The sequence below is a fragment of the Hypomesus transpacificus genome, chromosome 4, assembly GCF_021917145.1.
Source record: "Hypomesus transpacificus isolate Combined female chromosome 4, fHypTra1, whole genome shotgun sequence".
Classification (NCBI taxonomy): Eukaryota; Metazoa; Chordata; class Actinopteri; order Osmeriformes; family Osmeridae; genus Hypomesus; species Hypomesus transpacificus.
The window spans coordinates 8,464,485-8,478,695 of NC_061063.1; the positions used below are offsets into that span (position 1 = coordinate 8,464,485).

At 46.9% G+C, this 14,211-nt stretch overlaps 3 protein-coding genes across 5 annotated transcripts; all 3 read left to right on the forward strand.

Moving 5' to 3' along the window:
* The first annotated feature begins 1,581 nt into the window (after nt 1–1,581).
* cd164l2 (CD164 sialomucin-like 2) lies at nt 1,582–4,179 on the forward strand. The gene is made up of 6 exons (XM_047018892.1): nt 1,582–1,895; nt 2,234–2,320; nt 2,521–2,598; nt 2,706–2,741; nt 2,844–3,003; nt 3,574–4,179. The coding sequence occupies exons 1-6, from the start codon at nt 1,814–1,816 to the stop codon at nt 3,590–3,592; spliced, it is 462 nt and encodes a 153-aa protein (XP_046874848.1). The 5' UTR covers nt 1,582–1,813; the 3' UTR covers nt 3,593–4,179.
* Nucleotides 4,180–4,308: 129 nt separating this feature from the next.
* On the forward strand, nt 4,309–10,497 carry sytl1 (synaptotagmin-like 1). Of its 3 annotated transcripts, none has more exons than XM_047018889.1 (16): nt 4,309–4,420; nt 5,191–5,255; nt 6,221–6,344; nt 6,511–6,662; nt 6,805–6,943; nt 7,049–7,106; nt 7,192–7,228; nt 7,351–7,403; nt 7,489–7,596; nt 7,787–7,953; nt 8,066–8,168; nt 8,658–8,819; nt 9,143–9,221; nt 9,355–9,454; nt 9,640–9,845; nt 9,941–10,497. In XM_047018889.1, exons 3-16 carry the CDS (start codon nt 6,223–6,225, stop codon nt 10,081–10,083), a joined length of 1,629 nt encoding a protein of 542 aa, XP_046874845.1. In that variant the 5' UTR covers nt 4,309–4,420; nt 5,191–5,255; nt 6,221–6,222; the 3' UTR covers nt 10,084–10,497. The 3 variants fall into 3 exon arrangements, with proteins under 3 accessions (XP_046874845.1, XP_046874844.1, XP_046874843.1); XM_047018888.1 differs by lacking the exon at nt 4,309–4,420 and adding an exon at nt 4,797–4,884 and having other exon boundaries at nt 5,194–5,255; XM_047018887.1 differs by lacking the exons at nt 4,309–4,420; nt 5,191–5,255 and adding an exon at nt 5,330–5,710.
* A 103-nt stretch (nt 10,498–10,600) lies between these two features.
* On the forward strand, nt 10,601–13,822 carry btd (biotinidase). The gene is made up of 7 exons (XM_047018886.1): nt 10,601–10,865; nt 10,977–11,210; nt 11,291–11,440; nt 11,652–11,797; nt 11,908–12,085; nt 12,389–13,051; nt 13,165–13,822. Exons 1-7 carry the CDS (start codon nt 10,860–10,862, stop codon nt 13,435–13,437), a joined length of 1,650 nt encoding a protein of 549 aa, XP_046874842.1. The 5' UTR covers nt 10,601–10,859; the 3' UTR covers nt 13,438–13,822.
* Nucleotides 13,823–14,211: the final 389 nt, after the last annotated feature.

The following is a 14,211-nucleotide window of genomic DNA, read 5'->3' on the forward strand; positions in this document are numbered from 1 at the left end:
CACTGCGGCTCATTCGCGCCAGTTTTCCAGTAAATTATATTTGGTATTCATCGGACACCCCCCCCCCCCCCTTTCCGAGGACAGGGCCCAATCATGAATGGAAAAATTCTAAAGTTAAAGAGTAAAAAAAATACTGAATTTGGTACAGCTAATGCCACGTCTCGCTGTCCAAGGTGCTGAAATCGTGGCCATACTGTAACATTATGTGAGACAATGCTGATTTTCTGACAGAATGTGATGTGTTCGTTTGGCTGTTCAGTGTTTATAAAATCCAAGTTTGCATAATAGGTTGTCTGCACTTAGTTGTCTAGAAGCCTAGTGGCACATTCTTGTCAGACCACCACATATAATTTGAGCAGGCAAATTACTGATGACCTTAATACACACCTGAGACCACCTGAGACCAAGCAAACTAGTTGAATAATTCATGTTCAAAAGAAATCGTGTCACCTCAATGTATGCTGACATCAATTTTACTGAGCCTACGCCACCGGCTAGCGGGAACTCACGGTTTCCCCGGTCTAAACGGTGCGCGTAGGCGATAGGCTGGGCTGTCGTAAATGGTCATATACCAATGCGCATAGAGAGAGGGAATCTCGTCCTGATGCACCCATATAAGGACAGCACCTTCCGGTTCTCGTCGGTAGAATAATGTATAACAAAGATATCATCAATCCAAAGCGACGTCACAGCGAATCTGATCCAATGTGAAATTAGGCTGATCGATAAGTACACAATTTTGGCCTTATAAAGCGTTTGCCAGTTGTTTATAGAGGTCGGAGGACTGCGGTATTTCTTGCGGTTATCTAACCTTGTCACAAACCCTCCTGCTCGCCTCCGACACTGCAGCACGGGCTGTTGTAAAAAAAAAACGTGTAGGAGTATGTGGTGGTGGTGGTGATAGTATCTCAGTAATATCAATAATATTACACAGTTTGAATTGAGGTTTGAATGGAGGTGGGCATGTGTGGATGAGTCCATACCGTTACATTACATAATTATCTACACATCCTGTTGCAGATCATTCATGAAGAGCAACGTAAATAATGAGTAACGTAAATAAATTAGAGAAGCTAGCTTAACTGGGAAAGTATACAGTTACATTATAATATTCATGGCAAAATCCGCAACTCCTTAAGTGTGCAACAGGAATGTTGTCATTCCCTTGCTTGGTCTTGCAGATGGACTTTTATGTTCCTATACATGTTTATCTCACTGCAACTCTCTCTCCCTTCAGGGTCAGGCCTACATGTTCATGTTGAGATACAGGCGCCAACATGTGGGTGTGCGTTGATGTGCTTGGGTGTACCTGTCTGATGTGAGTGTGTGTCTTTTTTCTGTATGAACGCTGAGGTGAACAGGTGTCATTCTGTCTCGTTAGTGGTGTGTGTTTCAGGAGGGCAGAGCTGGGCAAAGTGGTTGCCGGGTAACTGGGTAGAGGAGGCTTCATGTTACAAACTGTCTCCCCTGTCTCCTCATGTCTCAAACTCACACCAGTCCTCTCCTCTTCCCCACTCTCCTCCTCCTCCTCCAATTCCTTCACCTTTGAAACACAAAGAACAGTCCTTCCTTCCTCCCTAACTCAGACTTATCTGCTAGACACTGAAGAAAAAAAACAACTTAAAACCGACCTCTGAAGAATTTGGACAAGAAGCGATTGAAGTGACACACACTGGCTGGCTGAGGCCTGGTGAGATCCGGAAGACTTGGATCTCTCTGAAGCCTGAGCGTTCAGACTGTAGCTCCAGTCTAACTGTGTCAGTCTCCAGGGCTCGCTCAGTAGTCCATTGAAGGTCAGTTGCTGGCTGGCAGTATGCAAGGGTTCGGACTAAAGACCCTCGGTCCTATACTGTTGCTTCTTGCAATGGTGACCACCTGTCACTCTCAGTCTTCAGGTAGGTGTGTGAGTGTTTTGTCTGTTCTGCAGTTGTTGTTGTTTTGTTAGTCTGATGTGTTTCTGGAATGTGTGTGTTTCTATCCGTGTTTCAAACATTAAGAATTATATTTGACAACCCTTTGATTGGATGAGGATTTCCTGGAATTAGATTCTCATCTTTCACCTTCTGGCTCCCCGGTCCCCACCCCTCATCCCCTCTCCACTTTAATCTACAAGGATCCTAAAACTGTGTGTTAGGATTAAAACCCATCCAATCCTTCATTTGGTCATTCTGTTAGATATGTGATCTACACAATTAGTCACACTGTCTGATTGATATTCATGTTTCTCCTTCAGACTGTTCTCAAGCTGAGTCATGTGACCTATGTGTTGGGGACTCCACCCTGAACTTAACAGGCTGCGTCTGGAGGAACTGCGATAGCGGTGACACACACAGACATGCACACACACACATTCACACTGACCTCTGATAGAAATCTGATCCTCTTTTGGTACTGTAACACAAGCCATTCTGGTCTTTACCAGATGTGTGAATAATTGATTATTCCAGGAGAGCTACACACATACACACGCCACACACAATCCAAAGAAAGTATATATAACTGTGTCTCTCTCCTTCTCAGATAATGACACAGGGTGTGTGTCTGACGATGTTGACTTTTCAAACTGTAATGTGACTAACGATGCAGCCATGTGCACAGGTGAGAAACACCACATTATTCACAAATCTACATTGTCTCTCATCGCTTATTTATTAAAACACTTTGTGTGTGTGTGTTTATGTGTGTGTGTGTGTGTGTGTTCTCAGTCGTGGAGAACGCAGCCGAAGGGAAAGATGACTCCGGTGAGCCCTGACATCCAAGCAAACCTCCACCCACTCTCTCAAACTCCTAACTTTTTTACCAGTTGTTATTGCGAGATGATGTAGGCAGGCTGTTCCACGCAGGTTCAGACGACCAGAGTCCTGCCGGCTCAGAGTTCTCCCAGGCTAAGTTTGACATGTCCAGCTTCGTGGGAGGGATCATCCTGGTGCTGTGTCTCCAGGCCGGAGGCTTCTTCGCCATGCGCTTCCTCAAATCCAAAGACAACAGCACTTACGATCCCATGTAAGGGTGTGTGTGAGGTGTGTGAAGAGGTGTGTGTGTGAGGTGTGTGAAGAGGTATGTGTGTGTGTTTGTGTGTGGGAGTTGTGTGAAGAGGTGTGTGTGTGAGGTGTGTGTATGAAGAGGTGTGTGTGTGTGTTTGTGTGTGGGAGTTGTGTGAAGAGGTGTGTGTGTGAGGTGTGTGAAGAGGTATGTGTGTGTGTTTGTGTGTGGGAGTTGTGTGAAGAGGTGTGTGTGTGAGGTGTGTGTATGAAGAGGTGTGTGTGTGTGTGTGTGTGTGAAGAGGAGAGGGAAGGCACAGAAACGTACTCTTGTGTCCTTTGTGGGTGACTTGTGTTGGTTTGTGACTGTGTGTGTTGTGCATGTGCTGCTTGCGTAATGGTGGTTTATCAGGGTGAATCAGACTGCATGTCTGTGTAACAGTGACCTCTACTGGTTGCAGATATGTAGCATCGACAGCAGTTTGGCGTCATTGCCCATCGGTTGTCATCAGTCTCAATGTGACGCTTCTGTTTTCTTTTGTATCTGTGTAACTCACAATGACTCACATTCTCTCTGTTTTCCTCTGTACAGAGAGCAGCCGCAGCCATAAGGAGGAAGAGGCGATGAGAAGGGGATGTGGAGGTGAATGGAGGATGAGAGCGGAACAGAGGAGAGAGTAGAATCATCGTGCTGTCACGATTAGATTAGAGGCTTTAGTTCTGCCGGCTGTCACGACTGTGTGTGTATAGTATGTGCTTCAGTGTGTCCTTACAGTGAGATTCCACATGCAGACAGACTTTCGACAAATAATCAGACACTGACGTCCTAACAGACAAGCATGCGTTTCACTGACAAACTGACATTCTACAGATATTCTCTTGACCTTGGTTTGAGGTTTGTGTGTGTGTTTTCTGTATCATGACATCTAATATGTTTAATTTCTGCCATGATTAACTTATACTTCCGTACGTTGTGGAATATTTTCGTTCAGATTTCATATCAATGTTCACAATGTTATCAATTGTATTGTGATTCATATTAATTTAACCTGATTTAAGTTAATAACTAGGTTTCTTAGATTAGATTACTGTAGCTCAGTTTAGCTGGTTTGGTAGTTGAAACGCTGCGTTGAGTCAGGAAGTCTCTGGCGTGTCCTCTATTGCTGTGATGGCATCCAAATAAAGATATTGCTGAAAGTTCTAGTGTTTCTTGTTTTCTAGTGTTCTATTGCCAAACAAAAGGACGCAATCCTATGCATGTGACGTCAGCATCACGATTCAGGAAGGTGTGAGGCCAGAGAGAGGCTGATAAGATAAGATAATTCTTTATTAGTCCCACAATGGAGAAATTCGCAGGATTACAGCAGCACAAAGATAGTGCAAACTACAAACAAGAGTAAAAGAACAACATAGTGCGAAACAACAATGTAGCAAAATAAGTAAGTATTGAATAGTGAATAATAATATGACTGAGTAAATAAATATATTGCACAGATTTTGTGTTCGGTGGTCTACTGGGAGCGCAGCTGGTTGTACAGCCTGATGTATGGATCCGTGCATACGGAGGTGTGACAGGGTCAGAAAAGCCCCAGAGGGCTACAGGAGGAGTTCAGGGGGGCTGGGATAGAGACACCGGGAGCTTGGTTGGTTGGCTGGCTGTTCAAGCAGCAACAGAGCCAGCCAAACCGGAGGGCTAGCTCCAATGGCTACGCATAAAAGGGAACCCACACACAGCGACAGGCTGGCTGTCTTCCAACTCCGCTGACAAAGAAGATAGAGAAGAGCTGTCCTCCTCCTCCCCCTCATGCCTGTACACACATGCTCACACACGTCTTCACAAACACAACCCCAGACAGCTTCAAGTGTCTGTGTGCTCCAGCTGCAACAAACTCATATTTCTCTGGTCAGTATTAGCCTATATTTTTGTCTGAACTGCCATAATGAGCAATACTAAAGTTTGCTTAAAATTATTTCAGTGCAGGTAAAGCAGAGTACTGTAAATATGTGTCTGTGTGGTAATTTGATCAGCAACAGGAAGCTAGTGCAATCCAAACACATAAGATCTGTTTACAAGACACAAAGACAGTAAGCTACAAGCTACTATCTCAGGAGCATCGTTTGTTCCACTGATAGTTTGATCCTATCGTTTATGCGTGTGTTTATCTGTGTTAAATAAAAACGTTTGGATGACGTGTGTGTGTGTGTTCAGCAGGTGTTTCCTTGACAGTTCCTCCACCAAACCATCTGATACATCCGTGTGGGCCTTACTGTGCGGTCTGTATCAAACTATCCTTTGTTAAAACACACACACATACACACACACACACACACACACACACACACACACACACACACAGACACACAGACACAATCAAACAATGCTAAATACAGACAAGACTTTCATCACTCAAGTCTTTCTATGTTTCCTTCTATTCTTCCGTCTACCTTTATTCTCAAGTTATATTGCTGGCGACTCAAATAGTGTGACTTAAGTGAATGTACAAACAAGGAGCTGTTAATTCCGCACTCCATCCGTATTGATTTTGTGGGCTGAGTTCCCCTCACACTACACTCCGGTTCACATTTTCGCTCCTGCTGTAGGGGCGTGTTCAGCTAGCGGCTCAGACTACACTAACTTTAGCAAACTAACAAGTAACAGCAAACGCCGATTGCGGACATATATTTCCACACCGACACGCGGATGAAAATTTAGTCATTGATTAAATAAGGTAAGCTGAAGCATTATAATACATATTATCCAGAATATAAAACATTAAGATAGACATTTAACTTTAATACCCTACGCCAGGTGTCACTTCTCTCGCTGTGACTACCTGTTTGTTTCAGCGTGTGTGTACTGTATGAAGTGTGTTGCACCTGCTGTGCTGCACCTTCACATTTAGATTTAAATATAACTTTTGTGATAAACATCGCAGTAAAAAAAAAAAGTTATTGTAGGTAAATGGGCCTGAGCTTTTTTTTATGTATCAAAAAGGTTGTTATATTCTTTCAGCACGGATATTGATAAACATCCTGTTTGCCCCAAAACCCTCAAAAACCACATTAGTAGCGGAAGCAGTTAACGCATGCGCCGGGGTAGGCCAGAGGGGGAAGGAGGACACCTGGGTGCTGTTAAAACACACACCCATTGTTTCTTCTTATCCAGGAGATTTTGATACCGAACTAAGTAGTTTCTACTTGTGTGTTTGTGTGTGTGTCTGTTTGTCTCTGTCTGTCAGTGATGGCTGGAGAGGGCGAGGACTCTCTGGACCTGAGTCACCTGACAGATGCTGAGCAGGCCACCATCTTGGCAGTGTTGCTGCGAGATGACGAGCTTCGTCGCCGCGAGGAGGGGCGCGTAAGGTCAGAGGTGATTATTTAACCCTTTAGATGCAGAACCCTACTGATGCCCCCCTCCCTCCCCCCCCCCCCCCCCCCCCTCCCTCCCCAGAAATGTTTCCTCCTAACCATAAGCCAGCTAGTCTTAGTGCTTTTACGTTTCGGTTGAAACCCCTAACTAACCCCTCAGGAATCTCCGTGAGAAAGAGGCCAACCCTGTGCTTCTGCGGACGCTGTCGGGAGCGTGGTTCAGCGAGGAGAGGAGCAAACGCCACCGCAACACCAAGCAGGGCTGCGACCTGGTGCAGTCCTCCATCCGGCGCCGGAGGTCAAAGACGAGAGGTCGGCCGCCCGCCAATCCGTCAGTTGGAACGTGGACGATGACGTCACGGTTCACCCCGTTCGCGCCGTCTTGCTAGGTAGTGTGATGCGAGTCTAAGACGTTGACATTGTCATGACAATCGTGTGTGTGTGTTTGTCCCAGATGTGGCTCTGAGTGACATATTCAACGGAGCTAACGAGGAAGGGCAACCCAGTAGCCCTGGCAACAGCCCCTCCCCTCTGGCAGAGAGGACACAAGGGGAGGATGCCACAGAAGAGATGGAAGAGGAGGTGATCGAACAGTAAGGGCTCATTGCTGTTGTCGTGGGGATAGCTGTTGTCGTGGGGATAGCGTTTATGGTTGCATACGGAGAAGTCTTGTGAGCTCATATGTAACTGTGTTACAGGGATCCAGTCAGTCTTATTCCCATACCTGTGCCCAGAACGAGGAAACTGAACACACAGGTGAGTGTGTGTGTGTGTGTGTTCATAGATGCGGTACATCTTGTGTTTTTAGAGGCTTTAGGTGACATTTCTTTCTTTCTTGCAGGATAGTAACACCATCTCATCAACCACAGACATACAACGTGATTATAATGACTTAATAACTTATCAAAATCCCCATGATAACTGAAGTTTTATAATGATATGTATAATTAACTATAATGATATGTTCACTCCTTTTGTTGTTCAACTGATGACCTGCTAGTTCCACTGGATTGTGTCAGTGGAAGTAATGGCCACAAAGAGGAAGACAGATCGGTACGCACAGATACACAGTCACAAAACACTACATTCACCTCTCGCCTTGTTATATTGGGTTGTTGTACTGTGTGTGTGTTGGTAGGGAGACTCAGACGGGGACACAGACTCGGTATCCAGCGATGTGACAGAAGCTGATCCAACCCCTCTAAGACCCAGCAGCTCTGTCAGCAGTCTGCAGTCCAACAACATGGTAACACTTCCCCAACACACAGTCACACAATCGCTCGCTCACTTTCTCAACATGTCTGATACACGCACACTACTCCCACACACTCTCACTCAAACAGACCTCCAGTAATATCTCCTCCATGTTGACCTGAGACCTTGTGGTCGAGTGATGGTGTTGTGAACCCTGCGGTGTGTTTCTGGTTGGTTGGCAGCTGAACGGCAGCATGATGAGTCTGTTTACCTCCGGGGAGTTTGGGGATGTGGAGGTGAGGGGGCGGATCTTATTCTCACTGCTGTACGACACACAGAAAGAGGAGCTAAAGGTCAAAGTTTGTTGCTGTCAAGACCTCGCGCCGGCGCGCAAGAACCGCTCCGACCCGTGAGTGTGTTTGTGTGTGTGTGCACCGAAGAGCAGAGCACACAACACGGAAATATGAATGATCGTTTGTTGTGCTCTAGACCTCTGTTGTTAAGCCTTGTTGTGTCTGCAGGTATGTGAAGGCCTATCTTCTACCTGACAAGTCATCCCACAGTAAGAAGAAAACCTCAGTGAAAAAGAAGACACTAAACCCTGTCTATGACCAGACTCTGAAAGTACGTCTGATAATTCAAATAAAAAACGCTTGTTTTCTTCCCCAACAACCATAACTGTTCGTATTCTTTTGATGTTTCGCGGGGGGGTTTTTTCAGCTTGATTTACAGAGACAGTTGGAGAGAGAGACACACACACTATTGTACTTGCTGTGTAATATATTTTTGGTGCTTGATTTTCCCCGCAGGTACACCCTTGCACTTTTTCGAGGTTCAGGTTGTTAAATTGTATCTTGTTTAACAACATGCTCTTATGGTTCTTCCCTTTGGGACTTATTTCGTTTTCACAATGTATGCTTCAAGTTTTGGCTACCCGCAATGTTTGGGGCTATGTCGTAGTTATGGTCAGTGACCCATGCCCCTTTGTAAAGCTCTCTTTTGGAAGTCGCTTTGGATAAAAGCGTCTGCTGAAATGCATAAATGTAAATGTAAACTTACATCATTTCCTTGTGTCGGTGTTCCTGCCATCATGCCAGTGTTTATGCTCCCCAGTATAAGGTGCGCGTGGGGGACCTACGAGGCCGAACTCTGAACCTGTCTGTGTGGCACGCTGTCCCCGTGGGGAGGAACGTGTTTCTGGGGGAGGTGGAGCTGAGCCTGAGCCACTGGGACTGGACCTCCACCCAACCCTTCTGGCAAGACCTTCAACCACGCGTGAGTCCTATACTCCCACAAGGGACAGTCACTCCCTCACAAAACACACATGCTATCACGCTGATGTGGGCAAACATAATACCAACACACTGTTGTGTCGCGGCTCTGAGGGACACTCCCCAAGTGTAAAGTGAGAGGGAGAGAAAAAGAAAGAGAGAGAGACATGCTATGAATTTTAACGAATACTTATGTAACCTTAATCTCCTTTCTCTATTCTCTCTCGATTTCCCGGTCCACTTTCCTTTATTCTCTCTTTCTCCCTCTACCTCTCTCTCTTTCTCTGTCTCGCTCTCCCTCATTCCCTCTCTGTCTCTCCCTCTCAGGTTCAGTTGACTCCAGACTCACTTAGTAGTCGAGGGACCATCTTCCTCTCCATAAAGTTCTCACCAGCAGGATCTGAGGGTGAGTTGAACACCCACACACCAGCAGAACTGTGTCTCTATGACGTTCCGCCCCTACACTGTTCCTCTCTGTCTGGTGTGTGTGTGTGTGTGTGTGTGTGTGTGTGTGTGTGTGTGTGTGTGTGTGTGTGTAGGTGGTGGCATGCCGCTGACAGGGGAAGTGCATATCTGGCTGCGGGAGGCGCAGGGTCTCCTGTCCACCAAAGGGGGCGCTGTGGACTCCTACGTCAAGAGGTGAGTCACTTCGTTTTGACGAGAGCCTGAGGATTTTTCTACTGTTGCGGTTCCACACTGTCCTCTGAGCAGATATGAACCCACACGTTCACACGACAGCAGCTTTCATAAACTGCGGTGACGCAACAGTTGTTGTGTTTGATTAAAAAGTGTTCATACACCCCTGTACCGTCACTCCACCTTAGCTACGTGCTGCCAGACGCTAGTCGGTCGAGCGGTCAGAAGACACGCGTAGTCAAGCGGTCCATCAGCCCCACATACAACCACACCATGGTGTATGACGGCTTCCAGTCGGCGGACCTGAGAGAAGCGTGCACTGAGCTGATAGTCTGGCAGCGTGAAGGGTTGAAGACACACGTGCTGGGAGGGGTCAGACTCAGCCTCGGGACGGGTGAGACACACACACACACATACACACACACACACCCACACAGACACAACCTGTGTTCCCACTCAAGTCATCTTATGTCTGTGTGTGTGTTTTAGGTCAGAGCTATGGAGAGGCAGTGTGTTGGATGGACTCCACCGAGGAAGAGATGAAGTTATGGACCTCCATGATCAAGAACCCTAACCACTGGATGGACGCCACGCTACCCATCAGAACAAACCTAACACAACGACCAGAGTGATGCTAACGCGACGGCGGGACAACCCATCTGAAATTACACCCCTTTATCTGACTGGACCAGGCCTGTTGATGGCCTGATATCTCACACATATAGGTGACAAAAACACACACAAAAAGTTTGATTTTTTGCTAGGGTGTCTTAGTTTAGAATGTAGCCCTTGGGTACAGCAGTTGTTGACCAAAAGCTCATCGGTCAATAAACACTTTTTTGATTGTTTGTTGAAGTCCAGTGATCTGTCTACTGTATGGACAGTTAAGGAACACATTAGAGATAGGCCTACTGTAACTGTTGGAGTTAGTAATGATATGAGGTCATCTGTGAGTTTTCTATCAGAGCCTGATGTCAAACGACCACGTTAATCAACCAGTTTGACATAGAGCCTAATAATATTGTATATTTATAATTAAATTTAGTCAAACCAAGAATGTGTTTATATTCTTTGTATCAACTATGCACATCTCTGAAGTGAAGTTAGGTCAGGGCCAAGGTTATTGTGCAATGTACGTCACTTAAACTCATTTTACTAAAGTGTTATGTACAATTTCATGAAGAACTGAGGCCACCTAGCGGTCACACTGTTGTAACACAAGGATTTCGACAGAACTCAGGCAGGCAAGGAAACATTCAATCACATCCAGCCTCCTCGTTGACGACTGAACATTTCAACCAAGCGTTTTCTTAAGATTGGCACCTTGATACAAATAATCTTAAATATGTTACCTGCGAGCCAGTATGTGGGTGTGTAATCAGTTCAAAATATTGTGAAAGTGGACTGCATGCCGGTAAGAATATGTTCGTATTTTCAACTTTATCTAGACCCTGATAGTGAAACGGCGCAAACACCAAATTTAACAGGTTAAAGTAGTAGCCAACTAACACATTTGGGTTCGAAGGTTATGTCCACCAGACCACCCATCGCGGCGGTAGTGGCCGCGCTAGGCCTCTGTTTGATTTTGCTTGTCGGGGCAGAAGACGGTTCCGGTCGCTCATACGTAGCTGCGGTCTACGAGCACTTTGTGTACCTGAATCCAAAGCCGCACGTGCCGCTGTCTCGAGCTGCTGCACTTGAACACATGAAGAAGAATCTGGACGTTTATGAAGCGCAAGCTGCTCTGGCAGCCGGAAAGGTAGACTATATATGTAGAAATAAAACCAATAACAGCAGTTGTCGTAGAAGTTATAATCTCGTTCTCGTTACTTCTCTCAGGGTGCTCAGATTATAGTGTTTCCCGAAGATGGTATCCATGGTTTCAACTTCAGTCGTTCATCCATAGCGGGTTACCTAGAGGCAATCCCCGACCCACAAAAAGAAAACTGGAACCCATGCACCGAGCCAGGCCGGCATGCACACACTGAGGTGCACACACACACACACACACACACACACACTCAAGAGATGGCAAAAGTACACACATCCTTCACTCAAGTCAAAGCACAGATGCTCATGTCTAAAAAGACTCTGTTTTAGTATAAGGATGTCAGAAAAATTGTACTGATACCAGAAAAATCTTCTTAAGTAGGCTACAGTAATGAAGTAATTGTACGTCCATCCACCCCTGCTCTCTCAGGTCCTCCAGCGTCTGAGCTGCATGGCTCGACGTCACCGTCTCTTCCTGGTGGCCAACATGGCCGCCCTCCAGCCGTGCTCCGTGACCTTCGACCTCACCTGCCCTCCAGATGGACGCTGGCAGTTCAACACTGATGTGGTGTTCAGGTTCATTATAGACTTCCCCTGTTGAGTTTGAGAAGTGTGTTCAGCAACAAAACAGTCGTCATGTAGGATGGTTCAGGTTTTGAACCCGGGTTTACACTGGTCCTTCATAGGTCGGATGGACTTCTGGTGGCTCGTTACCACAAGTACAACCTGTACTTTGAGAACGCCTTTGACAAGCCCCCGAGTTCAGAGCTCGTCACCTTTGACACGCCCTTCGCTGGAACGTTTGGGGTGTTGACCTGCTTCGACATCCTGTTCCACGATCCCACAGTGACCCTGCTGAACAAGGTAGGTTAACATTAGGCTGCACCCCCCCCCCCCCCCCAACACACCTACACAAACACACACCCCTCTCTCCCCCCTCCCCCCACACCTTTACTCATGCTCTTGTGGTTCTTCCCATTGGCCCATTTGTTTTTTCACAATGTACGCTTCATGTTTTGGCTACCCGCAATGTTTTTGGGGCTATCTCGTTGTTACCATCAGTGACCTATGCACTTTTGTAAAGCTCTCTCTTGGAAGTGGCTTTGGATAAAAAGCGTCTGTTAAAATGAATACATGTAAATGTACTCCTCCTCCCCCTCCTCCCAGGGGGTGCGGCAGCTGGTCTACCCCACGGCGTGGATGAACCAGCTCCCCCTGCTGGCGACGGTGCAGTTCCAGTGGGCCTTCAGCCGGGGTGCCAACGTCTCTGTGCTAGGGGCCAACATACGCAGTGACCCACTGGGCATGACCGGCAGTGGCATTTTCAGCCCCGACACGGCTCTTTACCACCACGCTAGGGCAGGGGAGCTGGAGGCTGGGAAGCTGCTGGTGGGCAGATTACCCGTGCTGGACCCCTCGTGGCTGCAAGACAGAGGGGCGATGGAGCGTGGAGGTCTGGGTGATGGAGGGACAGAGCCACCCCCAGGATCGGAGGCTCTCTCTGGGGTGGGAGGCACAGGTGGGGTGGGGGGCGTCGGTGTCTGGTCCTCAAGTGTCACAGACTCTTTTTGCCTGCCGAAGGAGGAGGGCTGTCAGAGGACTGCGCCGTCTTCCTCTCCTCTCCCCCCTAATCTTTTCCACTCCTCCATGATGTACGATCAGTTCGCCTTCAAACTCTTGCTGGACTCGGAGGGCGAGCTCACTGTGTGTGATGGGTCTTTCTGCTGCCGCCTGCAATACCGGAGATCTCCACTGGAGGGCAGTAAAGAACTCTATGCACTGGGGGCATTTGCTGGCACACACGTGGTTAATGGACGCTACGCACTGCAGGTCGGGATAACTAGATCAATCTCTTCATATGATGCCAGTTCACTATTCTGTATTCTTGTTTTGATGTGTTTCGTTTTTTTAACTTTAGTTTCTTCTGACCTGTCCACCCACAGGTGTGCGCTTTGGTCCGCTGCTCTGGGACAGTGGATCGCTCCTGCGGACAGGAAGTGGAAGAGGCAGACACCAAGATGGACTTCCTGCTGGAAGGGAAGTTCAGCACGCAGCACGTGTATCCGTCGGTGGTGGTCAGTCAGGTGGTATTGGAGAGGCCGGACGCGGTGGAGAGAAGCGCTGACGGTCGAGTGGTGATGAGACACTCAGGGACGACAGCTGGACTGGTCACCGCATGTCTCTATGGCAGGATGTATGACCAGGATGGGGCGTGAATGTGTGTGTGTGTGTGTGTGTGGGGGGGGGGGGGGGGGAGGGTGAGTTTTATAGGTTGCAGCTCATGCTGTCATACAACCCTTTCATTTTTTTAATTAGTAACCTAATAAAATTTTATTCAGCACTAAGTACTAAGGGTGGGGGGGGAATTTGATTCACTTATGAATCGCAATTCACAGATTCCTCCCAAAAATTATGTAAGCATATATAGATTTGCAACTTAATAAAAAATCGATACACGATTTTTTGGGGCGAATCCTAACCCCAAGGATCAAATCATAAGGTACCTAAAGATTCCCACCCCTAATAGACGGTAAGCTGTACATTTCTGTTTAATAAATGTATCTGTGTTGCAGAAATAAATAAATCTATTCATGAAACGTCTACTTATCGTCACTGTATTTTGTGAACGAGTTCTTCAAAATTCTACAGCAAACTTTCACTTGTTTTGTAAGTATGATTAGAAGGCAGAGTATTCCGTTTTATAACCTTGGTATTAGCAGAAACAAAACGTACGTTTCCCTTTGGCATTTAGTAGTGCCATAAGGACAATTACACCGTCTTGTAGAAAGTAACTTTGCAGGAAACCTCTGTGGCTCAGTGGGTAACATGTGTAGCATCGAGTCTACTGCCAAACATGGTGTAGTGGGTTGAGAACTAGAGCCTACACCACAACAACCTGGGTTCACACCACAACAACCTGGGTTCAAATCCAGCACAGAGCGCAGTGCCAAACACATCCGTGGACCCAGACCGCTGTAACCGCAGTGCAC